Raw genomic sequence first — 22,656 nt, forward strand, 5'->3', positions numbered from 1 at the left:
GTCACCACAACATGAGGAACTATATTAAAGGGTCGCGGCATTAGGAAGGTTGAGAACCACTGTTTTAGAAGGTCAAAAATGAGCCGTTTCATGCACAGGGCAAATGAGGTTAAGAGGGGCAGGATGTCCTAAAAGATCACACAGTGCAGCAAGGACAGACCAGAATTCACACACAGGAGAGAAAGAGAGGGTCACTTCAACAGGGTTGTGTGAACAGGCGGTCAGGCACTGGTGTTTGTGGAGACCAAAGTCAGACGTGATCCCTGTCTGGTGCTCACATTCACGTGCGACAATAACCAGTAAACAAAGGAACGAGTTGTGACAAGTGGAGATGACAGTGATTGGAGAGGCCACGTTAGATGAGGTGCCAGAGAAGGCCTCTGACAACGGGTCACCTCAAGGGCCGGAAGAAGGCGCGTTCTAAAGAGCCTAGCACCGGTAGCCGCGAGGCAGGAAAGAGCTTGGCGGGCTGGAATAAAGAATGGAAGCCGCTGTGGCTGGAGGTACGCCGGGAGAGGAAGAGGCCAGGGTTTGGGGATTTATTCACGACGTGGTGGGGAGCTGTGAGGCGCCTTAGTCCGAATAGTGGCTATGCGAAGTTCAGATCACGGGGAACAGGGGCCCCGGAAAGCCTTTAGGAAAACCTGCTCCTGAGATTCAGGGGAGATGAGGAAGGAGTTGGAGACAACTGGGGGAATTCGGGACTCGTTTAGGAATGATGAATGGACTTGCTGAATTCGGGGGAAAGATGAGTACGGGCGAAACCGGGGGAGCCCCTCTACCTCAATCCTAAACCAAACCTCCGCCTCCACCGGCGCTCGATCCGGAACTTTTGTGATGTGGGAGCCCGCTTCCGGCCAGGAGCTGACAAGAAGAGGAGCACTTCCGACGAGGGGCGGGAAAGAAACCGGCTATTTCCTGTGCGTTGCTTCCGGCCCAGCCGGGCAGTTTTACTAAATGGTTCGGCTAGTTGCGGAGGAATAGGCTTCTTCAGTTCCTCTGGCTCTGTTCCCGCTGCCTCCGCTCCTCCACGCCACCACAACCTCCGAGCCAGCGGCCTCTCCTGCCTTCCGTCTCGCCAGACCCCTTCGGCTCTTTAAACAGCTCGGTCTTGAGGTTCTTCTGGGTCCCCGGCACCTGTCCTTCCGGCCCCCTCTAGCCCTTCTGCTCTGGCCCCGGAGACCCCGGAGCCGAGTGTTTGGATGGTGGTAACCACCTCTTATCTGTCGGGACTGACTCACTGAAGGTCCATTGACCGCCTAGATCTGACTGTTGAGGAGATGGAAAAGTGGCCTGGGCCAGGACTGACCAGGTAGGGTCTTTCCCACAAGTCAGACATGGGACTCACCAGCTTTAGGGCAGCTATAGCACCTTCTGACCGCCCAGCCAGGGTGATGGAACTTGCCCATCACACTGACTAATGGTGTACTGCCCTGGACTGGCTCACCAAGACTGACCAGCCCAGATCTAAGCAGTTTTAGGGGATCTAAGTAGAGTGAAGGGTTTGAACTGACAGACTCCCCGCCCCTGGTCAGCCAACTTCCCTGACCTCCTGTCTCCACTACCTGTGTAGCCATGGAGAAGATGTCCCGCGTGACCACAGCCCTGGGTGGCAGTGCACTCACAGGTCATACTATGCATTGCCACCTGGATGCTCCAGCCAATGCCATCAGTGTGTGCCGTGATGCGGCCCAGGTGGTCGTGGCAGGTCGCAGCATCTTCAAGATCTATGCCATTGAGGAGGAGCAGTTTGTGGAGAAGCTGAACCTACGTGTGGGCCGCAAGCCTTCACTCAACCTGAGCTGTGCTGATGTTGTCTGGCACCAGATGGACGAGAACCTACTGGCCACAGCAGCCACCAACGGTGTGGTAGTCACGTGGAACCTTGGCCGGCCGTCCCGCAACAAGCAGGACCAGCTGTTCACGGAGCATAAGCGCACAGTGAACAAAGTCTGTTTCCATCCCTCTGAGGCCCACGTGCTGCTCAGTGGTTCCCAGGATGGCTTCATGAAGTGCTTCGACCTCCGCAGGAAGGACTCTGTCAGCACCTTCTCAGGTGAGGCCCTCAGAGGCGCGTTGGGCAGGTGTGGCCTGTCCAGGCAGGTTAAGGCTTGCTGCATGGAGCCCTGGCTAGATGGCTAAGTTGTTTGGAGCATTGTCCTGTACACAAAGGTTTCAAGTTTGATTCCCGACCAGGACACATACCTAGGTTGTGCGTTTGATCCCTAATAGGGGCATATACAAGAGGCAACCAGTTGGTGTTTCTCTCTCTTCCTTCCTCTTTCACTAAAATCAATAAAAACATATCCTCAGGTAAGGATTTAAAAAAAAGTAGTGCTGCCCTGGCCAATTTTTCTCAGTGGTTAGAGCACTGGCCTGCAGACCAGAATCCAGTGTTTGATTCTGGCCAAGGGCACGTACCTTGGTTGCGGTTAGTCCCCGGCCCTATTTGGGGTCATGTGGGTGGCAGCCAATCAATGTGTCTCTCTCACACCCATGTTTCTCTCTCTCCTTCCCACTCTGTCTGAAGATAAATGTAAAAATACCCTCAGGTGAGGGTTAAAAAAAAAAAAAGTAGTGCTGCATACAGTAAAGGCCTTCATATACCCTCCCAGAGGGCTTCCTAGGGGAGGGGCCAGCTTGCTGGAACTGAAAGAGTGGGTGGGCATCAGCAGGGGAGGGACTGGGGCAGGCCTGGTTGAAGTGTGAGGAGTAGCTGGAGTGGGGCTGCACCTCTGATGCTCCTGAAAGGCCCGCACGTGGCTAGGCTGGGTATGGGATGAGGAAGATGGCAGAGCCTGAGCAGGCCTACAGCCAACCTTGGTGGCTGAGCAGATGGTTGTTTCGCTGCCTCCTCTTCCCTTGCCTCAGAGCTCTAGGCTGCCTCATTGCAGTAAGCCCACTGGGACCTCCAGGGTCCTCAGCCTAGGGATGCACAGGAGGTGGAGGACAGTGTCTGGTCCCACAATGGTTCTTTTCCTAGCAGGCCCAACTCCTTGACAGTGGTCTTGATTTAGTTCTCCCTTGTCCACCTCAATGAAACCAAATGAAGCACAGGGTAGTGGCCTTGGAGAATTGAGGGTGGGGGTCTCTTAAGACAGACCTTGAGCTACCTGTGCTGGGGTAAAGCTAGACACTGCCCTCAAAGGCTCTTGCTGTGATAGTTTATGGTTTTGAGTGGACACTCAAAACCTCCAGTCCTCTGGAGTTGACCCAGAGCATCAACTCAAGGTTGGGCAGAGGCTGGGGTACCCTCATCTGTGCCTCCTTTCGGGGACCTTAGAACTCTTTGGGGAGTGTGGAGAGGCAGCCCAGTGAGGCTCCTGTTCACCCAGTGCTCTAATACCCAGTCCTGAAGCTGGGCCACAGCTTTGTACAAGGACTGACATTAGAAGAATCCAGGGAAAAGCGAGGTCCAGGACTTTGTATCAGAAACCACCTGATGCCTGGAATCTTGCTCCACAGCCCAGGCTGTTGTGTCTGTGAGGCCTGTCCTCTTCCCATCTCCTCTAGGCAGGACTTAGGTCCACAGCCACTCCACGGGCTCCCCTCTTGGCCACTCTCCCTTCTGGAGCCCCCTGTTGGCTGCCCCCCCCCCCACCGTCTCCCTCCATTGACGTCCTATCCACAGGCCAGTCTGAGAGTGTGCGGGATGTCCAGTTCAGCATCCGGGACTACTTCACCTTTGCCTCCACCTTTGAGAATGGCAATGTGCAGCTCTGGGACATTCGGCGGCCTGACCGTTGTGAGAGGATGTTTACAGCCCACAATGGGCCTGTATTCTGCTGTGACTGGCACCCCGAGGACAGGTATGGGGTGGACTAGGGGCAAGGGCAGCAGGGTGGAATAGAAGGCACTCATGGGAGGGCTCTCTCTCACTGCCTCAAGTCCTGTGAGTCAGAGAGGGAGGAACCCACCCCAGGAGAGGAAACTGAGGGCTTCATGGGCTTTCCATAGGGGCTGGCTGGCCACAGGTGGGCGTGACAAGATGGTGAAGGTCTGGGACATGACCACACAACGTGCCAAGGAGGTGCACTGTGTACAAACCATTGCCTCAGTGGCCAGAGTCAAGTGGAGGCCCGAGTGCCGCCATCACCTGGCTACGTGCTCCATGATGGTGGACCACAACATCTATGTGTGGGATGTGCGCAGACCCTTTGTACCAGCAGCCATGTTTGAGGAGCACCGCGATGTCACAACAGGCATTGCCTGGCGCCATCCACATGATCCCTCCTTCCTGCTCTCTGGCTCCAAGGACAGCACACTGTGCCAGCACCTGTTCCGTGATGCCAGCCAGCCTGTTGAACGTGCCAATCCCGAGGGCCTCTGCTATGGTCTCTTTGGGGACCTGGCCTTTGCCGCTAAGGAGAGCCTAGTGGCCACTGAGTCGGGGCGCAAGCCCTATGCTGGTGATCGGCGCCACCCCATCTTCTTCAAACGCAAGCTGGACCCTGCTGAGCCCTTTGCAGGGCTCGCCTCCAGTGCCCTCAGTGTCTTTGAGATGGAGCCTGGCAGTGGCAGCATGAGCTGGTTTGTGGATACCGCTGAGCGTTATGCCCTGGCTGGCCGGCCACTGGCCGAGCTCTGTGACCATAATTCAAAAGTGGCTCGGGAGCTTGGTCGAAACCAGGTAGGTGGGTTTGGGCTGAGGTGGGCCCAAAGACCATGACCTTGGGGCAAGGTCAGGGTACTGCTTCACCCAGACCCTGACCTGAGTTCAGTCCACCGACCTTCACCTGCCCCAAAACTGAGGGTGCTCAGAGCTCCAGAGCAGGGCAAATACCAGTGCTATCCTGGGGATACAGTTTTAGGGCATCATGGGGCTTAAGCCCCCTATTCTGGCTCATTCTTACTTTGGACTTCCTAAGGTACCTGGCCCTGTAATGTCCACACTGCATCTCTCATCATCTCCCTTGGACCCCAGGCTCATTTGCACATTGGCCATCTCCCGCACATGCTTCCTTCTGTGCCCTGCAGGATGGGGGCTGGGATCTTTCTCATGGGCCTCAGTTTCCCTACTTGAGGTGGGCCAGGACATTGGGTCCCTGGGCAGCTGAACAATGAGCTTGTGGTTCCATCCAGGCAAGGGGGGGGGGCCTACATGGGGCACCAGGGACCCAGGACCGTGTGAGTAACCGGTGCACACCCCTAGGTGGCGCAGACATGGACCATGCTACGGATCATCTACTGTAGCCCTGGCCTGGTGCCTACTACCAATCTCAACCACAGTGTGGGCAAGGGCAGCTCCTGTGGACTGCCACTCATGAACAGGTAGATCCCTGGAGGCAGCTTTCTCAGAGGGTGGGACTGCTAGAACCTACCCACCTATAAGCCCTCCCTGCCCCCAGTTTCAACCTGAAGGATATGGCCCAAGGACTGGGCAGTGAGACCCGGCTGGACCGCAGCAAGGGTGACACACGGAGTGACACGGCGCTCCTCGACTCCTCAGCCACACTCATCACCAATGAGGGTAGGCCAGAGGGCAGCACAGCACATTGTTGGGAGTGGGGCTGGGGCATCCCAGAGCGAGCCAGCATGGAAATCCCTCCTTCCCTCATGGGCAGATAATGAGGAGACTGAGGGCAGTGATGTGCCTGCTGACTACCTGCTGGGTGATGTAGAGGGCGAGGAAGATGATTTGTACCTGCTGGATCCAGATCATGCACACAGTGAGTGGGGGCTGGGAGGGGCACAGCTGGGAGGCAGGGCCAGAGGCTGACCTTGCCTTCTGGGCCCCTGCCTCACAGCTGAGGAGCCCGAGTACGTGCTGCCCCAGGAGGCCTTCCCGCTGCGCCATGAGATTGTGGACACACCACCAGGCCCTGAGAACCTACAGGACAAAGCTGACTCGCCCCATGTGAGTGGGAGCGAGGCAGATGTGGCCTCCCTGGTGCCCATTGACTCCTCCTTCTCGCTCATCTCTGTCTCACACGCACTCTACGACAGCCGCCTGCCACCTGACTTCTTCAGCGCCCTGGTGTGCGACATGCTACGTTTTTATGCTGAGCAGGGTGATGTGCAGATGGCTGTATCTGTACTTATCGTGCTGGGTGAACGTGTGCGCAAGGACATTGACGAGCAGACCCAGGTTGGTGAGCAGGCTGGGGTGGGGGTGGGGGTGGGGGTGGGGGTGTGCTCCCTGCACAACCACCTGCACTTGCACCCAGCATGCTGGGGTGAAACCCCTCAGTTTGCCCATGACCCTAGCCTCCTGCCTCCCCTCCCTGTACCGCCAGGAGCACTGGTACACATCCTACATCGACCTGCTGCAGCGCTTCTGCCTCTGGAACGTGTCCAACCAGGTGGTCAAACTCAGTACCAGCCGTGCTATTAGCTGCCTCAACCAGGCCTCCACCACCCTGCATGTCAACTGCAGCCATTGCAAACGGCCCATGAGCAGCCGTGGCTGGGTCTGTGACAGGTGCCACCGCTGTGCCAGCATGTGTGCGGTCTGCCATCACGTGGTCAAGGGTTTGTTCGTGTGGTGCCAGGGCTGCAGTCACGGGGGCCACCTGCAGCACATCATGAAATGGCTGGAGGGCAGCTCCCACTGTCCTGCTGGCTGTGGCCACCTGTGCGAGTACTCCTGATTCGGTCTCGGGAGGGAGGAGGCTGAAGCTTGTGAACCAAATAAAAGAAACAGAGCCACAGTCTGAGGCTGCCCTGTCCTCTCCTTGGGCGACTCTGGTGGGCGGGTGGCAGCGTCTCCATGGGAACTGACAAGTCACTAGCAGCTCTGTCTTCGCTCAGTTTTGTGGGAATTCCGCCCCTTCTGGGGCGGGCCAAAAGAGGCCGCTTCCGGAGGCTGTCCCAACGCCGCGGCTGTTACCACCACGACGGAGCTCCCATCATGCCTCGCGGCGGCGGGCTCATGGCGCCCAGGGTGCATCCTCTCTTGCTGCTCTTACTCTGTACGCTGGCGGCTCCCGCCTGGCCGGGCTCCGGATCAGAGGGCGACGGAGGGTGGTGAGTGGCACCAGGTGACGGGAGGGGGTGCGCTACGGGGCAGCCCGGGTCGCTGACCGGCTCTGCCCACAGGCAGCGGCGCGGCCCTGGGGTGCCAGCGGCGGTGGCGGAAGAGGAGCGCTGCACCGTGGAGCGCCGGGCCGGCCTCAGCTACGCGGAGTTCGTTCAGCAGTATGTGCGCTCTCCCGCACTGCCACACCTCCCACGCCTGAAAACCTGTCCAGGAGTTCCGTCACCCTGGGTGGAGGCTGTCACGCCCTTGTCTGCCTGCAGCACAGGGACCTCCCGAGGCCGCCTCCCCTTTACCTCCGTGAACAAATGAATTGGGGCGGGAGCAGGGATGGGTCAGACCCCAACCAACCATGACTCTGCCCTTCCTTCCAGCTACGCCTTCTCCAGACCCGTCATTCTGCAGGGGCTCACAGACAACTCAGTGAGTGCAGCTTCCCCTCCTGGCCATCTCGCCAGTATGGGGCCAAGGCCCTTAAGTCCTCTCTTCCCACCCCCGCAGAGGTTCCGGGCTCTGTGTTCCCGGGAAAGGCTGCTGGCATCATTTGGAGACAGTGTGGTTCGTTTAAGCACTGCCAACACCTACTCCTACCAGAAAGGTGAGCTGCTCCACCTCACAGCCCAGCCTGCTTGCCAGCATCCTGGAGGCATTAACTAGTCCTGACCGGCCCTTTTCCTGCAGTGGACCTAGTCTTCCAGGAGTATGTGGAGCAGCTGCTGCACCCCCAGGACCCCACCTCTCTGGGCAATGGTGAGCACTTGGGCTGACAGTAGTGGGTTGGGGAGGTGGCACTTCAGAATGCCCAGGTACCAGGATCCCTGCACCATCCTGTGTCCTTTGCTGGCAGACACCCTGTACTTCTTTGGGGACAACAACTTCACTGAATGGGCATCACTCTTTCGGCATTACACCTCACCCCCATTTGGTCTGCTGGGTACCACTCCTGCTTACAGCTTTGGGATCGCAGGTGGGTGCCTTACAGGACCAGGGAATTTGGGGGAATGGGGAGTGCAAATTGGGTTTGGTCACCAGCTGCTCATAACTGACCCCACAGGAACTGGCTCCGGGGTGCCCTTCCATTGGCACGGGCCTGGGTTCTCAGAAGTGATCTACGGACGCAAGGTCAGCACAGAGTCATGACTGAGACTTGTGGCTCACTGACAACACAAAGAGTAACCTTGTTGTTCCCACCCTCAGCGCTGGTTCCTGTATCCCCCTGAGAAGACACCTGAGTTCCACCCCAATAAGACCACTCTGGCCTGGCTCCAGGACACCTACCCAGCCCTGACACCATCTGCACGGCCCTTGGAATGCACCATCCAGGCTGGTGAGGTCAGTGGCTGGTTGGAGGGGGTCAGGCTGGGCTGGACAGAGGCCCCCACTAATCTCTGTGCCCCATCCAATCCAGGTTCTATATTTCCCTGACCGATGGTGGCATGCCACACTCAACCTCGACACCAGTGTTTTCATCTCTACCTTCCTCAACTAGCCAGAGCGGGCAACTGGCGAGCCCAGTCGCACACCAGCACACATCCCTATACTGCTCACAGGTTTTATTACAAGGTCAGTGGTGGCAGCAGCAATCTCAGCCCAAAACCACCCTAGCCTGTTGTTTCCGGCCCAGAAGGGAAATGGGGATGTGAAGGATGGGGGGGGGGGTCTCATGGCCTACCAGTAGAACTGATGGAAGATGGGATGGGGACAGCAGAGCAGAGATCCAGGGACACAAACTATGTACAAGGGCTATGGGCTACTGCCCCAAGACCCTCCGCGGCCAGAGTGCCAGGCAAGGTAGGGCAAGTGGCCCTCCCACTTGCTTTGCCTCAGTAGTCCTCCACCCAGCCATTCTCAGAGATGAATGCATCGATGACCTCTTTCATGGCCAGGTTGGGGATGAGCTGTTCCTGGGTCAGAGGGCTCCGGGTCACAGGGTCAAAGTGGCCCACACGCTGCAGTGACAACAGGGTCAGAAGGTACTTGGTGGGCTGGGGCCCTGCCCCCAGCACCCATGGGCCCTCACCTGCAGGTGCTCCTCAATGTCCTTACGGTCATAGGTGATGCCACTAGGTGTGATGCACGGCTCCCGCATCAGCTCAAAGCTGATTTTGCCACACAGATAGTCAGGGATGTCTCGCTTCTGCATCACACAAGGTTAGGTCAGGAATCAGGAATGGGACACTACTCCAGTTCCTGCATCCCACTGGCCCCAGAGAATAGCCAACTCACCTTTCTCTTCTCATCCACCTGGGAGAAGAGCTCATCCATATCTGCTAAGTACTTGTCCTGCAAAGAACCGAGCAGCCATGCGTGGGCAACACATCCCTAATTCCCTTCCCCAGGCACAGGCAAACACAGACGCAACAGGAGCCAGGGGCACCCTCACATCACGTGCACGCAAACACAAGACCCACACGTGGGCCGGGGCACCCTCACGTGCTTGGCCTCGATGCAGGCCTGCTGGGCCCGGATGTGGCCATCGTCCTCATCACCCTCATGGTTCTGCTGACATTCTTCCAGCTCCCTGGGGGTTGACCAGGAGCTGATCAGAGACAGGTCTGTCCAAGATAGGTCAGACTCCACCCCAACCTCATGCTTGTTCAGGCCTTGTTCCCTTCCATCTCCTGTTCACCATGGTTGGCCTTCAATAAACACTTGTGTTCATGACTTAAAGTGGTGACTTGTTAGGGTGAGGGGGTCCTATACTCTGTCACCATAGCCCACCTCTCACGCTCGGCCACAATGAGTCGTGTGAGGTAGGAATGCAGCTCATTCTCCTGGTGGATGCGCCGCTCCTCGATGCTATTCCAACGCTTCTTCTTGGCGATGCGCAAAGCACTGGGGATGTCATCCCCAAAGTTGAGCCGCTGCTCCTTAGCTAGATTGTAGGCTGGAGAAACAGGCTTCAGGTCACCCTTTGGCCAATCCACCCACCTGGGCCCAAGTACCCCCCCTAACCAGCCAGCCTGTAGGCCCACCTCGCTGTAGGTTGGCAATCGCCTCATCATAGCTCTCCATCTCCAACTGGCATTGCCCCAGGAAAAAGTGTGCCTTCACAGACTGCCCATCCAGCTCCAGGGCCCGCCGGCAGTCAGCCAGGGCCTGTTCATGCTGCTGCATCTTCAGGTAGCACAGTGCACGGTTGGTGTAATACACTGCCACCAGGGGATTCCGAGTCTGGGAACCAAGGCAGGCCCATCAGCATGAGGGAGTGAACTCAGTCGGCCCCCTCTGTCCCAGGCCCTGTCCTGGCTTGGGAGTCCATGGTTGAAATCAAAACACTAGAGGTTTTACTGTTACAAAGCTTTTGACCCCTGAGGATGGATGGTTTCCTGGCCCTGAGGCCTGCCTGAGCCCTCTCGACTCCAGTAGATTTTGTAAAGGTCAATCTCCTAGACCTGAGAAGATCCCCAGCTTTGGACCTGGTGTGTGTGTGTGGGGGGGAGTTCTCTGACCTGCCGGTCTCAAACGCCCTGAAGTTCCCACCCGCCACAGTTCTCTGGCAACCAACACTGGATTCAAGGATCGCGGCCCTGGCACCTTGGAACGAGATCATCACTGAGTCTTCAGAGCCCGAGCGCTCCTCCCCTGTCGGAACCAAGACTCCCCGAAGGTCCGACGCGGGCGGTCGGGCAGGCCCCACCCCTTCCCCTGGCCCCGACGCCGGTCCCCTCCCCCGGCGCGGGTGCACTCACGATGGCGCGTCCGTAGCAGGCCGCTGCCTCCGAGTATTTGCGGCCCACGAAGAGCCGGTTGCCCTGCTCCTTGAGCTCCTGCGCGCTCGGACTCTTCTCCGGGCTTCCGCCAGCTGCGCCCAGCCGCGCGCCGCCCTCTTTCTCCTCCTTGCCCTTCATGGCGCCGCGCGGCACGGCCTGGGCTCCGTCCCCAGACTCCGCGCCCGGCTCGCCCTCCGCCCGCAGCCCAAACCCGCAGCCCGAGCCGCGATCCGCTCGGGCCCGATCCAGTGATCCGCCACCGGAACTTCCGGCCGCGTGGGGCGGAGTGAGCGGGACGGACGGACACGAGTTAGTGGGTGGGACCGCGCGTGCGCTCGACGCCCTGAGTGGGGCGGGCTGACGGGCTCGTGGGCTGGGAAAACGCGATTCGCGACGTCGGAAGTCTGGAGAAGCGCCCAAGGCTGCACCAGGAAGCTCCGCCCCTCGAGTTCGGGGGACGTCCTTCCAAAAGTCAGCCCCGCCTGCACCCCACGGCCGCCCACGCCCATCCGAGGCCCAGCCGGGCGCGTGAACTTGACGGCCACCCACGGGATGTGGGGCCAAGAAGACCCGAGCTATTGGGCCGCCAACCTGGCGCGCGCGGGCCCCCCACGGGCGACTGGAAGCCCTGAACCGATGGTAGGGCGGGCAACCCCCGTTCCTCAGACTCCCGTCACCGCCCTTCCCCAGGTATCGAGAGGATTTGCTCGGCCATCGAGGGCCGAGCGGAGAAGCACGTGACTCGAGAGGAGCTGGAGCGGCTGCTGGCGTGGAAGCTGGTGGTGAGGGGCTTCCACGTGGGTGGTGGAACCTTGGCGGGCGGGCCCGCCTCCTGATGTTGGGGCTTCCTTTTAGGAGCGGCCCCTTGCGCCACGGGGCGGGGCTTCCTCCTGGGAGTGGGTCCTCGCGTTGTCGGGCAGGCCCCGGTCGAGGTCCTCCACCAGTGACTACCCTACCTAACCCAACTCTGCTGCAGAGGGGCCCGCCTGCAGGAGCTGGTGACCCCCGCGGCTGGTGGTGCAGCGCTCGGCCGCCGTCGAATTCTGCCTTCCGGCAGGACGTGCTCATGGACTCATGGACTCGGGCTAGTGAGGAGTGCTGGTCATAGGGGCAGGTCGCCGGCGGGATCAGTTAGTGTCTGTGGTATGAACCGACGGTCATGTCCACTGAGGTTATTCTGACATTGTTGGGGACTGAGTGCAGGCCCTTCACTTGCCCAACAGTGCTTTGCTGTTGGAGCCCCTCAGGTAGCAGCCTTCATTTCTGATGAGGTAGTGACCACAACATGGGGCCTGCCAGCCCTGCAGTATACTCTCAGGTATACCAGCTGTACCTGGGCCAGGTTGGGAACATGCCACAGCCCTGAGCTGACGTGAGGAGACTGTTGGTGGGCTAGGAGGGCATCCAGGACTCCGGTCAGGATGGAGTGTACAGAGCTGTTTCACAGGGCAAGGGTGGCCAGTGCCCTGGGCTCCAGACTCCCTGTGCACTTCCCCAGGCATTGCCTTAGGGTTGTGGACCCCTCACTGTGCAGAGACAGCACTATGGACCTGGGCTGTGGGGTGGGGTAGAAGCTGTACCCCAACCTGCTCCCTGACCTCAACCCTAGCCTAGCCACCCCTGAGGTACCAGGCCAGCCAAGAAGTGCAGGACCCAGGCCGACTGAACTTGGCTGTGACCTCCTCACTTGCTGTGTGACTGTAGGAGCTCAATCAATGCTTCCTAAACTCACTCCTGACCATGAGGTCCACAGCCCCTCCCCAGGGGCCCCACCTCCCATACAGACACAGGTCACACACATGCAGAGGATCAAGGAGGAATCCAGGCTACCCACATGGAGGGAAGAGCTCAGTGAGTTGGGGGGAGGCCAGACCAGCCCCCAGAGCCCTGGTACAGCTACCTGTTGTTGTGTAAAATATTTATTTATTCTCCAAAAAGGCTCAGACTGCAAGTCCTGGAGGAAGGACAGGATAGAGTCTCCTCTGGGGTCACCCTTGGGACCTCCACCACCCAGCCTGGCCCAGCAGTCCTAACCCCCTCAGACTAGGAGGGAGGCCAGGGCTGGTGTAAGGCTTGGCCTGAACTCAGTAGGCTAACAGGACCACCTGCCCTCGCAAGGAGGAGCCTTGAGATGTACATTCACAGAACGTGAACATGCAGGCCACGCCCTAGCCCATGTGGCCCCTAGGAGCCCCTCAGGGGGGTGGGGGAATGTGGGCACCCAGCAGGTCGTAGGCGAAGATGTTCCAGAAGATGGCGAAGAGCAGGAAGGTGCCGTAGGCAAGCAGCACCACCCACCAGCCGCACTGGTCCCGAAGGCGCTCCTCATAGCTGCGCAGGATGGTCAGGCCCATACTGACCCCCACCACTGCACCAGCCAGGTGCGCCATGAAGCTGGGCTGTGGGCCTGAGGCAGGCAGTGGTGGGGAGAAGCGCAGCCACACAGCCCGGCCCACCTCGGAGCTCACTGCAGAGGGAGTTGGCACATGGGAGGCACCCTGGACCTGGGCTCAGTTCCCCATCCCCCTCCAGCACCTTTTGTCTCTACTTACTGCACACTAGGGCCAGCACCATTCTCAGCAGCTTGTAGGGACACCTCATCCCAGCCCAGTTCTGATGGGGCATGAGACAAGCAGTGAGGCAAGCCTTGTGTGCCCCTCCCACACCCACCCAGGCTATTTCATTACCATGACGACATTGGCCAGGTGTGCAGAGCACAGGGCATAGACTCCGCCAGAGCCCCCTACCACAGGGGCTCGCATGTCAGTAATGGAAACAGTCAGGGAGCCTGTGTGAAGCAAGGGGACAGCTGTGAGGGTGAGGCCTGTCAGTGAGGTGGCCAGGGGCTATGCACCTTCCTCACCTGCCAGCACGCCAGCCAGGTAGAGCAGGCTGATGCGGAGCAAGCCGTGCACCATCTCCAGGGGCACCCCAATCATCAGCTGTAAGAGCGCATTGAACCCCAGCTGCTCCAGCCTGGCCATGTAGGGGCAAATGGGTATGAGAGGTGGGATCAGTCATCAGGCTCCCAGACACTTTGAAGTCAGGGGTGCTGGAAGCGGGCCCTCACTCACCCAACGTGCATGAACATGTAGGTGAGGAAGCGCCAGGCCCGTGCTCGGTGCCCAGGATGGTATACAAGAGGGCTCTTCATGTACTCAGGGTGGTAGGTCTGCAGCACCCACTTGTTGAGGCGGGCCCCATAACACAGGAACACGATGATCTAGGAGAGAAGGGCATTAGGACTGGGCCAGGCCAGGGATGTGGGTGGTGGACAGGTGGGCAGGCTCACCTGGGCCAGAGTGACAGAGGCCATAAATACAGGGGGTGGGCAGCTTCGGTGACGGTAGAAGTACCAGTGGCGGTCCACCTCTCGGGGCAAGATCTCGTAGGCCACGTAGCGCACAAACCGCTTATAGACACCCAGGCCTGGCTCGTCTAGCAGCCCATCCTGGGGCAGTGCCCGCTGTCCATTGGCGATGGCCCGCTTAAAGCTGCTTGATCGCTTGCTGCTGATCTGGGGGAGCGGGGCCTAAGCATGGGACTCCATACTACCCCCATGACCTCCATGCCCGCCTGGTCTGCCCAGCTCCTCACAGGGTCTGAGGCCCTGCCCCAGTGGGAAGGTAAGGAAAGAGGGGCCACCTGCCCACCCAACTCCAGCCAGGGCACTATGCTGGCCAAGGCCTGGGCCCCCATCTCTGCTGCCCACCCACTGTATCACTGACCAGGTCCACCAGCTCCTGGTAGCAGACCTGGCCCCGCTCGTTGCTCTGGGCCAGGGCCACCAGCATGTCCAGCTTGGCTGGATCCAGGGGTAGTTCATGGCTGTGCACCAAGCCAGTGAAGGTGTCTGCACCAATGAAGCCTGTGTTCTCAGGGTCCAGCTGCTGGGGTGGGGGGTGGGGTGGGAGTGAAGGAAGTGAGCTTACAAAGGCCTGAGGATGGACCAAGCCCACAGACCAAAGGGCTGCCCCAGGCCAGCTAGAAGAGGCAGTCTCCCAACACTCTTAGGCTAGATCTCTGTGCACACAGTCCCAGGAGCTTCCAGGGAACCGGTTCCTGGGTCCCAAGCCTCCAGGGGTCTCCCCGCCTCATTTTGGCCTTGCCCATCCTGGAAGGGTAGGGCTAAGGTCTGAGGACAGTCACCTTCCCTCCTGTCCCTCCCAAGGCGCCCTGGTCTGGCTCGCCCTCTCCTGGGGTCTCAGGCAGCGAGCCAAGGTCGTACAGGAGGGGGTTTGGGGAGTGGACATGAGTGGGGGCTGGGCTGGAGCTCTTCGAGTTCCGTTTCCCCAGCCAAGCCCCGCAGCAGTGGGCGGTGCTGGCGCCCCTCTCCCCCAACGCACCTGCTCCTGGATAAGCTGCAGCAGCGAGCTCCTGTCCATAGAGTCGGGCCGGGGTCGATGGCCGCGGCGGGGAGGGGCTGCTCTGCGGATGACTCCGCTCCGCCCCTGCCCGTGCGCTCCGCCCGCTCTGCCTGGCGCCGCGTCACCGAGCCGCCCGCCCCCGCCGCTCGCGTGGCCAGAACACGCGCGTGCCCTGCACGCGGACGCGCTCCAGGATAGGGACACCAGACCAGAGCCTCGTCCTCCTCGCCCGCCCAACGCGTGCCAGTTCCTCCAACCTTGCCCCCGTATCCTGGCACAGCTCTGTTCTGAGGCTGCGGCTGCTGGTCCCATGTGGACCGTAGCTGGGAAACTGAGCCACAGGCGGCAGCCAAGCCCCTTCTGCGTACGCCCTTTCTCCCCGGTTAGGGTCTTAGAGCCCACATCATCTTGGGAAGCCTCCCAGGACCACCCCACTACCTGTGATTCCCCAGGCCAGGGCTCTCTGAAAGCGCCTGCCTGCCAGATATGCTGGCCCATTCGCAGTTGGGCAGCAAAAAGGCACCTGGGTCCCAAGGCCAACAGGGCAATTAGCCAGGGGTGGAGGAGGCTCCTGCATGCTTTTTCAGGACTAATCCCCAGCACACACCTTGGGCTGGAGGCCTCTGGTGGCTCCTGCAGCCACAATGCTGGACAGTGACAGTGGAGCCTGTAGCCCAACACAAGGGACAAGGCTGCAGCTGAGATAGGAGGGGGCCCTATTTCCTGAGGAGGGCAGGTAGACTCCGACAACAGAGGTTCCAGACTAGGGATGCATTACCACAGTGACCCCTTAAAAGGTCACTCAGAAACTCAAAACCATGGAGCCATTAATCCTGGCAGCTGGTCCTCATGAGAATAGAGTTCCAACATGTGAGCCACACCTCAGCAGCTAGAAGGATAACAGTATGGTGGAAGTACTTCAAGAGTCTGACCCAAGACCCTTCCGGATCAGGCCTGAGCATCTCTACAGGTAAGTGGCTGCCCCCACCTCCTAGGAACAGCTCTGCAGTGCTCAGAGACCCTGGTATGGAAGGGGCTACCTTGCATGGAGCACCTGTCTGGCTAGCCAAGTGCTATACCCAGGCCCACCATGGACCATCTCTGCTCCAGGGCCCAGAATACTGGCCAAGTAAGCACCTGGGACGGGTTGAAACAATCCCAAGTAGAACCTCCACTTCCCCAAGAAGGGTTTTGTCCCCCTTCCCTTGCTGTCCCCTACCCAGTGAAAGAAGCCTCTGGTCAGTGTGAGAACAGGACAGCTCCCCAATACCATAAGCCACCCTGCACACCAGAAGCGGGGCTCTTTGCCACACCCCACCTCAGTATCCTAGATCCTCCCCACAGTTCAGGCAGGCTGCTGGGGTGGATGCTGCGGTCTGGGGAGGAGGCGGGCACTCTCCAGAAAGCATAAACCTCAATACAGATGCTTCTAGGCTGCAACTGGGCCTCTCATGTGGGCCTGTGTGAGGCCTCAGGTCTGCAGGGGAGGTGTGTGTGGGGGGCAGCCAGGGTGAAGTTTCCAGTCCACACTGACAAAGGACAATTCAAAAAAAGCCACCTTCAGAAAGTAGGGTCCATGATGGGAAAGACAGTGAAGTTTAATCAGGAAACCTAACCTCACATCTTCCATGAGGAGTGCAGCCCTGGACCAGTCTGCCAACGTGGTGGGGAAGAAAACAACACAATGGTCTGGCCATTTTCTGCCCCCACTTCCTGCTTTGGGCCCAAAGCTCTGCCCTCTGACTCCCCTCACATCCACTGGCTGCCTGGGATCAAGAAGGGGTGGAACCCTGAGAATTCAGGTCTAGAATCACTGGCTTCCAAACCTACACCCCAAAGTCTCTCCAACATGATGCCCACAAAGGTGAGTGTTGCTGGGCCAGAGACTGGCAGGATCTGGGGCCCACCCTTGGGGCTGGGCAGTGGGCAGGCTGTCCTCAGAAGCAAAATTTACACAGAAGGAAGCTCCACCAAATGGATGGCCAACACCAGCACCCTGGGGCCCTGAGATCAGACTGCAGAGCACCAGGGCCTCATCGACTCTTCACCAGGACCCTGTAGAGTGAGAAGCTGAGGACAGCAGCAACAGCAGCCCCAACAGCCCCCAGTGTCACCCGGAGCCAGAAGGAGGTAGTGTGCAGCTCCCCATGGACCAGATACCTGCAGGAGAGAGGGGCTGTTTGGAGACACCCTCAGGGTGCTCACCAGATACTTGCTGCTGTACCCCCATTCATCCTCCATTTCCTGGTAAGTCAGAGCTCCACAGAGCTGTTACCTGTCAGTGTCCAGCATGGCAGAACTCCCAGACAATGGGGCAGCTGGTGAGACCAGACACCACAGGGCCCTGCCAGGGCATCAGCACCTGACCAAGGCCCACCCTGCAAGCCTGACTGACTAGTCCTGACACCATATCTGTTCCACTCTCCTGGTGACAGGAACAGTTGGTACCCTGGGACAGGGACAGGCCTCCCACCATAGGGGGCTGTGGTGCTGGTACCCACGGGAAGGTGGCTATGGTGGCAAGCCGGGTGAAGACAGCTGTGCTGGGCTCTCCTGGGCCAGCACAGGAGAATGGGGTGGGAGTGGGCAGCCGGTGCCTGCGGCAGAACTCCGCTGGAGACAGGCCAGGCAGTGAGACACCTTCAGGCAAGTCAGCCTTGGAGGAGACGAAAAGGCAGGGGATCTGTCCATCCATGTAATGGCGCTGTGGGGGAAGGGGCCACATGAGGCACAGTTCCAGAGCAGACAAGGTGAGGATACTGGGGGACCCTCACCCACAGGACACCAGGATAGATGGTGGCTTGCCTTGTAGACGCTGGTGCAGAGCGCAAAAGACTGGGGGTCAGTGCCATCAAACATCAAGCAGGCGACATCACAGGCAGCATCAAGTGCGGTGGACAGTAGGCTGCCTGCATCCACCTCACACAGCTGGACAGAGGGTGGCCTCAGGGAGAGGCAGGGAGCTCAATTCCCGAGGCCACATTGGGATAGCACTGCCTAGCATGCACCTGGGGTCTATCGCAGGGGTGCCCCTACCCCCACACTCACTATCAAGTACTTCTCCTGCCCGTTGACCTGCACCGTGTTGATGGCGTAGACAGCAGGTACCTTGTGGAGCTCCCTGGTCTCCTGATGCTGAGGAGGGAGGTACCTGAAGCACACCGGCCCTGACGCTCCCCAAAGCCCCTACCCCCAGAGGCCCCAGATAGTAGCTGGGTCCCCTCACCCAGCATACAATGATGCTCACCCCTAGGCCACGGCCAAGGAAGGCCTGTAGGAAAGCAGACTTGCCCACTCCACATGCCCCTACCACCTTGCACAGAAGGACATTCCTTTGTGTTTGTCCCTTCTCCTGGTCCAGCCTCTTCTCACGGGTGACTGTGGGAGGATGGGAAGGACAAATGAGAGTGAGGGCCTGCCAGGGAAGAGCTGGGCCAGGCCACTGTGAGGGCAGGTGCCGACCTGTGATGGCATGGGCCTGGGAGTCCTGCTTGCAGAGGGTGGGGTAGCCCAGGTAGCCAAGATGCTCCAGACAGCGCCGGACATCCAGGTAAGTCACCAAGCTGAGGCATAAAGAAGGGGGGAAGCAGTATCACAAAGGGGCAGCATTGTTTGTCGAGTAGGGGCACGTGGGGGCTGCACTCACGTCCACTGGCAGAGGTACCCATGCAGGGACAGCCGGCCTGCTTCAGTTCGGACCTCCTGCAGGAGCTGAGGGCCCCATGGCGGGGCTGGGAACACACTGAACAGGTCCTGCAGCTCTGCCAGCGAGAGAGTACCATCATGGTCCTGCAGGGAGAGGGGCTGTGGTGACACTGGCTGGGAGCCAGGATAGGAAACCAGGACAGGCAGCACAGTAGGGTGACAGCGCCCTCACCTGGTCATGCTTCTCAAACACCCTCTGCACAAACTGGTAGCCAAAGTGGTTGAGCTCTGTGCTGCAGCCAGGGGGCACATGGAGCCTGTGGGGTTGCCATTGGTTTCCCACCATGCTCAGCACACCTTCTGTCTGTGCAGTCCAACCCTCCCTGTGAGTCACACTGAACCCCAGAGGTTCCTCCACCTCTCCCTCAACTGAGCACCACAGCAGAGAAGCAGGCAAGGATGTGGCTAGGGCCAGGGGCCACCTACTCGGCATAAGTCCCAATTTCTGTCCACAGCAGGCACCTCCTACACAGTCCATCCTTTGCCTGAGCAAGGGCTCCAACCCCACCCTGGCACCATCTGACAGAGAGCCCATCCACCACTCACGGAGGGAAGAGGTAGTCAGTGGACAGCTCCAGTGTGTCACCATAACCAAAGCGCCGCAGGATGGTCCACGTGGTTTCATGGCGGCCACGCTGGATGAAGAGTGTGTTCAGGAAAAGGAAGCCTGTTCAGAAAGGGACAGAGAAGGTAGCACTGGTTATTACCCACGCCCCTCCCTACACCAGGAGGGCGGGCAGGGTGCCAGGCCTCACCATCCAGGGTCAGTCGGTCATCCCGCACACCTCCTGCCACGTTCTTGCGCACCACCATCTTTACATCCTCCAGGGCTTGTGGGGCCAGGGGATGCCCAAAACAGGATTTCTGCCTCAGAGAGAAAGTTGCTGTTAGTAAGCCAGACACCCCATCAACTGCTCAGCCTAGTCATTAATGACATAGAGCCCAGCTGCAGCCCAGGAAGGGTAGGCACCACCAAGAGGTGGATAGGGGCCCCACCTGGAAAGCGTTGAGCTCCTCATCACTGAGTGCCTGGTCCAGATCCTGGTCTGAGAGCCGGAAGATGCGTGTGAGGGCCTGGGTACACTCAGGCTTCAGCTGTGGGGACAGCCTGCTCAGCATGTTCCCCCACTCCCACCTGCTAACCACCCCCACCCATGCCAGCTGCTCACCTGCTTGGTCTCAGGGTCATAGAGTGGAGCTGTGGGGTGCAGCACGGCCTTCTGTGCATAGTAGAACAGCTCTGAAATGTTCCTCAGATTCTTGGCCGAGCACTGGGAGCCACCAGGACAGACTCAGAGAGGTGCCAATGCAGAGACTTGAAGGGGCTCCAACAAAGATGCAGGCACAGGTAGTCGGCAGCCCCCACCCCAAGGAAGCCTTCAACAAACAGCTTGCCTGTCCTGAGATCCCAGGCTACCAGCACATGAGCGCCTGTTGCAGGGCCTGGCCCTGCCCCTTCTCTTCTCCACCCCAGTGCCCCCTGCCTGGCCCTGCCCTGCATGCCTGCTCACCTCCACACAGGTCTCAATCTCAGGGAACTGGCTCATGATGGGCAGCACAGCCTCCATGGAGCTCCCTGGCCGCAGGTCTGACTTGTTGCCCACCAGGATAATAGGGACCCTGGGGAAAGGCCCACAGCCATCAGGGATGAGGGAGCTGGAGGAGACCAGCACTCCCCATGAGCCCTACCCATTACCTGGGCCCCTTCTCGGTCCCTCCATTCACCAATGGGATCCATTTAGTTCGAATCTGAAAGGCAAGGCCTGGCATGAGGTGAGGGGGCTGCCCAGGCCACAGCTCCCGATGTAACCTGAGCCTAACCTAAGGGAAATGGGGGAGAAATCGAGACCCACTGAGGGCCAAAGTCACAGCCACTGGGAACAAGTGGAGAGTGCAGCTGATAGGTGTGACCTCATCCAATCCTAGCAGTTCCCAAAAACCCCCAAGGGACCTGGGGTCAGCAGCTCAGGGTTCTGCAAGCCTAAGTGGTTCAGACTTGTGGCTGTCCACGGTTCCTGCAGGGCCACAGGGGGCTCCCTGGGGAAGCTGTGGGGTCCTGGCCACAAGGACAGGCTGATGACCAAGCTGGGCATCAGTAGCAGGGACCCAAGATGAACAGGTACTCCCTTGCTCACCTTCTCAATAGTGGCCTCCTCAGACACGTCGTACACCACACACACCACATTTGCCTATGGGGGAGGGCGCATGGCACAGCATTAGCAGAGGCTTCCTGTTCATACCACCCCGGCACTCACAGGCAGGACAGGGCATGGCTCAGAGACCCAGGAAGCCATCCTCCACTGGTAGTCCCCAGCCAGTGCTCCTTGGTGTGTCACTGGAACTGGTGATCTGCTGTGCAAACCTCAGACAAATCCTTCCCTGCTTACTTCCAGGTCCCAGCACTGCAACTTGGGTCAGAAAGCCCCATGAAGGGCTCAGGACAGAATCAACTACCCCTGAAACTTGGAACCCCAGCTCTGGCCTTGGTCCTTCACTGCCGTGTCACTATAGGCAGAGAAGATGACAAGAACAGCACAAGGCATGGTGAAGGCCGCTCCTCCGTAGCTGTGGCCTGAACCCATGCCCAGTGGCACCCCTAGGACACAGAAGCTGCAGAGGCACAGGGCAAGGTTTCAGGGGCAGCTTCCTCCCAGGAGCTTGGCTCTGGCACATGTCCTCTTGATAAGAGGTGAACAGAAGGCTGTGCAGCCTGCAGCCCTGATCACTGCACCACAGCCCAAAGGCCCAGAGTAGTGGATGGCACTACAGGATGGGGAGTAGGTGGCTGGGGCAAAGAACTGCTTACGGGGTCATTTTGAAGGCTAATGAGATCTATCTGCCAGTGTTCACCGAAAGCGTGAATGTTGGGAGGACAGAGCCATGGGGTTGGCCAGCCATGTGGGTGGGTAGGAAGAAGGGATGGTCCCTTTCCTCCCCAACTCCCAGCAGGGTGCATCACTGGAACCCCAACAACTTAGCACTGGGAGGTCAAGGAAGAATTAGCGAGGCCACAGTCGATCTGAGCACCTTAATCTAATCCCTCAGAAAGAGAAGCCGATTAGAAGTAGGCAGCAGCCCATCCCCAAGGCCCGAGCACTGAACCCGTCTCCCCACCTTCCTGGCACCCTCTTCCTGAACCCTCAGAACACACTGTACCTTGTGAATCTCGTCCTGAAGCTCCTCCACAGTCTGCTCAGCTTCTGGACGGAAGAAGAGATGGCACTGCAGACCTCCTGCCCGAAATGCGGCTCCTGGGCAGAACGCTGGGGTGGGGGTGGGTGAGGTGGGGGGCGGCTCTACCTGAGGAATCCACGATGTGAGTGGGCACCTTCTCTGGGGTGACGTCCGCGGGAATGGTGATCTCTTCTGCCCGGGGTGGGACCTGAAACAAACGGGGCGTGAGGGTGGCCCGGGGACGGCGGGAAGTCCGCCCTGAGGCCTCAAGCCCCCTCCTCTGCGTGACCACGGCAGGGGCACTAAGCACCACTATCCTCACCTCTTCAGGGAACTCCTCGCCCACCAGCGACATGATGAGAGACGTCTTCCCCACCTGGGCTGCGCGGGACAGGGCGGTCAGCACGGCGGCCAAGGTCGCGGGGCCCCCATAGGACAGGCCCGGCGCCTACCCTCGCCCAGCCCCCGACCCCCACCCCACGCCTACCCTCGCCCAGCAGCAGGATGCGGACGTCCCGCTTCATGGCACCCGACAGGAGCTGCAGTCCCACCCAAAACCCTAGACCCGACTCCAGCCGGAGCCCGCTCAGGGTACGCTGCCCACGCTCGCCCGAGCCCGCACTTCCGGCCCCGCCCGCACAGCCGCACTAGCGAGCCCGGAGGGCCAGAGAGGCTGGGCTGCGCAGCAGTGCCACCGCGTGGGCGCGCCGAGTAGTGCTGG

At 59.5% G+C, this 22,656-nt stretch overlaps 5 protein-coding genes across 11 annotated transcripts; 2 read left to right on the top strand and 3 right to left on the bottom strand.

Moving 5' to 3' along the window:
- Positions 1-944: 944 nt before the first annotated feature.
- On the top strand, positions 945-6,708 carry WDR24 (WD repeat domain 24). The gene is made up of 8 exons (XM_036279163.1): positions 945-2,056; positions 3,632-3,809; positions 3,958-4,630; positions 5,153-5,271; positions 5,349-5,470; positions 5,565-5,669; positions 5,748-6,088; positions 6,237-6,708. Exons 1-8 carry the CDS (start codon positions 1,576-1,578, stop codon positions 6,588-6,590), a joined length of 2,373 nt encoding a protein of 790 aa, XP_036135056.1. The 5' UTR covers positions 945-1,575; the 3' UTR covers positions 6,591-6,708.
- A 145-nt stretch (positions 6,709-6,853) lies between these two features.
- JMJD8 (jumonji domain containing 8) lies at positions 6,854-8,501 on the top strand. Of its 3 annotated transcripts, XM_036279167.1 has the most exons (9): positions 6,854-6,966; positions 7,039-7,137; positions 7,351-7,399; positions 7,478-7,574; positions 7,658-7,726; positions 7,824-7,943; positions 8,031-8,098; positions 8,174-8,308; positions 8,385-8,500. In XM_036279167.1, the coding sequence occupies exons 1-9, from the start codon at positions 6,872-6,874 to the stop codon at positions 8,463-8,465; spliced, it is 813 nt and encodes a 270-aa protein (XP_036135060.1). In that variant the 5' UTR covers positions 6,854-6,871; the 3' UTR covers positions 8,466-8,500. The 3 variants fall into 3 exon arrangements, with proteins under 3 accessions (XP_036135060.1, XP_036135059.1, XP_036135058.1); XM_036279166.1 differs by having other exon boundaries at positions 7,351-7,574; positions 8,174-8,303; positions 8,385-8,501; XM_036279165.1 differs by having other exon boundaries at positions 7,351-7,574.
- A 278-nt stretch (positions 8,502-8,779) lies between these two features.
- On the bottom strand, positions 8,780-10,933 carry STUB1 (STIP1 homology and U-box containing protein 1). The gene is made up of 7 exons (XM_036279164.1): positions 10,669-10,933; positions 9,952-10,150; positions 9,698-9,863; positions 9,410-9,497; positions 9,203-9,259; positions 8,997-9,113; positions 8,780-8,925 (listed from the first exon to the last, which is right to left on the bottom strand). The coding sequence occupies exons 1-7, from the start codon at positions 10,825-10,827 to the stop codon at positions 8,800-8,802; spliced, it is 912 nt and encodes a 303-aa protein (XP_036135057.1). The 5' UTR covers positions 10,828-10,933; the 3' UTR covers positions 8,780-8,799.
- A 1,908-nt stretch (positions 10,934-12,841) lies between these two features.
- Positions 12,842-15,171, bottom strand: RHBDL1 (rhomboid like 1). The gene is made up of 8 exons (XM_036279364.1): positions 15,036-15,171; positions 14,418-14,579; positions 13,982-14,206; positions 13,764-13,912; positions 13,553-13,665; positions 13,377-13,477; positions 13,242-13,302; positions 12,842-13,156 (listed from the first exon to the last, which is right to left on the bottom strand). Exons 1-8 carry the CDS (start codon positions 15,072-15,074, stop codon positions 12,885-12,887), a joined length of 1,122 nt encoding a protein of 373 aa, XP_036135257.1. The 5' UTR covers positions 15,075-15,171; the 3' UTR covers positions 12,842-12,884.
- A 1,339-nt stretch (positions 15,172-16,510) lies between these two features.
- On the bottom strand, positions 16,511-22,544 carry RHOT2 (ras homolog family member T2). 5 transcript variants are annotated; one of them, XM_036278874.1, is made up of 19 exons: positions 22,423-22,544; positions 22,258-22,316; positions 22,062-22,143; positions 21,918-21,961; positions 20,897-20,950; positions 20,458-20,510; positions 20,273-20,381; positions 19,931-20,032; positions 19,758-19,856; positions 19,517-19,625; positions 19,308-19,428; positions 18,934-19,018; positions 18,703-18,845; positions 18,519-18,619; positions 18,304-18,434; positions 18,105-18,185; positions 17,862-17,984; positions 17,558-17,760; positions 16,513-17,216 (listed from the first exon to the last, which is right to left on the bottom strand). In XM_036278874.1, the coding sequence occupies exons 1-19, from the start codon at positions 22,457-22,459 to the stop codon at positions 17,090-17,092; spliced, it is 1,863 nt and encodes a 620-aa protein (XP_036134767.1). In that variant the 5' UTR covers positions 22,460-22,544; the 3' UTR covers positions 16,513-17,089. The 5 variants fall into 5 exon arrangements, with proteins under 5 accessions (XP_036134765.1, XP_036134767.1, XP_036134769.1 ...); XM_036278873.1 differs by having other exon boundaries at positions 16,514-17,216; positions 18,105-18,191; XM_036278875.1 differs by having other exon boundaries at positions 16,514-17,216; positions 18,105-18,191; positions 22,258-22,311; positions 22,423-22,480.
- Positions 22,545-22,656: the final 112 nt, after the last annotated feature.

The sequence above is a fragment of the Molossus molossus genome, unplaced genomic scaffold (assembly GCF_014108415.1).
Source record: "Molossus molossus isolate mMolMol1 unplaced genomic scaffold, mMolMol1.p scaffold_m16_p_3, whole genome shotgun sequence".
In the NCBI taxonomy this organism is placed as follows: Eukaryota; Metazoa; Chordata; class Mammalia; order Chiroptera; family Molossidae; genus Molossus; species Molossus molossus.

Bases quoted from the DNA above. Each gene is read 5' to 3' on its own strand.
- WDR24 (XM_036279163.1), top strand. From the start codon at position 1,576: ATGGAGAAGATGTCCCGCGTGACCACAGCCCTGGGTGGCAGTGCACTC. The intron at 5,471-5,564 runs GTAGGCCAGAGG...CCTCATGGGCAG, and splicing joins CACACTCATCACCAATGAGG to ATAATGAGGAGACTGAGGGC. The intron at 5,670-5,747 runs GTGAGTGGGGGC...CCTGCCTCACAG, and splicing joins GGATCCAGATCATGCACACA to CTGAGGAGCCCGAGTACGTG.
- JMJD8 (XM_036279165.1), top strand. From the start codon at position 6,872: ATGGCGCCCAGGGTGCATCCTCTCTTGCTGCTCTTACTCTGTACGCTG. The intron at 7,138-7,350 runs GTATGTGCGCTC...CCTTCCTTCCAG, and splicing joins TACGCGGAGTTCGTTCAGCA to CTACGCCTTCTCCAGACCCG. The intron at 8,099-8,173 runs GTCAGCACAGAG...TCCCACCCTCAG, and splicing joins AAGTGATCTACGGACGCAAG to CGCTGGTTCCTGTATCCCCC.
- STUB1 (XM_036279164.1), bottom strand. From the start codon at position 10,827: ATGAAGGGCAAGGAGGAGAAAGAGGGCGGCGCGCGGCTGGGCGCAGCT. The intron at 10,151-10,668 runs GTGAGTGCACCC...CTTGGTTCCCAG, and splicing joins CCTGCTACGGACGCGCCATC to ACTCGGAATCCCCTGGTGGC. The intron at 9,864-9,951 runs GTGGGCCTACAG...CTGTTTCTCCAG, and splicing joins GATTGCCAACCTACAGCGAG to CCTACAATCTAGCTAAGGAG.
- RHBDL1 (XM_036279364.1), bottom strand. From the start codon at position 15,074: ATGGACAGGAGCTCGCTGCTGCAGCTTATCCAGGAGCAG. The intron at 13,666-13,763 runs GTGAGTGAGGGC...CTACATGGCCAG, and splicing joins TACATGTTCATGCACGTTGG to GCTGGAGCAGCTGGGGTTCA. The intron at 13,303-13,376 runs GTAATGAAATAG...ATGCCCCATCAG, and splicing joins ACCTGGCCAATGTCGTCATG to AACTGGGCTGGGATGAGGTG.
- RHOT2 (XM_036278872.1), bottom strand. From the start codon at position 22,459: ATGAAGCGGGACGTCCGCATCCTGCTGCTGGGCGAGG. The intron at 19,626-19,757 runs GTGGGGCCCCTA...TCTCTGAGGCAG, and splicing joins AGGAGCTCAACGCTTTCCAG to AAATCCTGTTTTGGGCATCC. The intron at 17,217-17,557 runs GTGGGTACCAGC...TCTCTCCTGCAG, and splicing joins GCCACCATAGCCACCTTCCC to GTATCTGGTCCATGGGGAGC.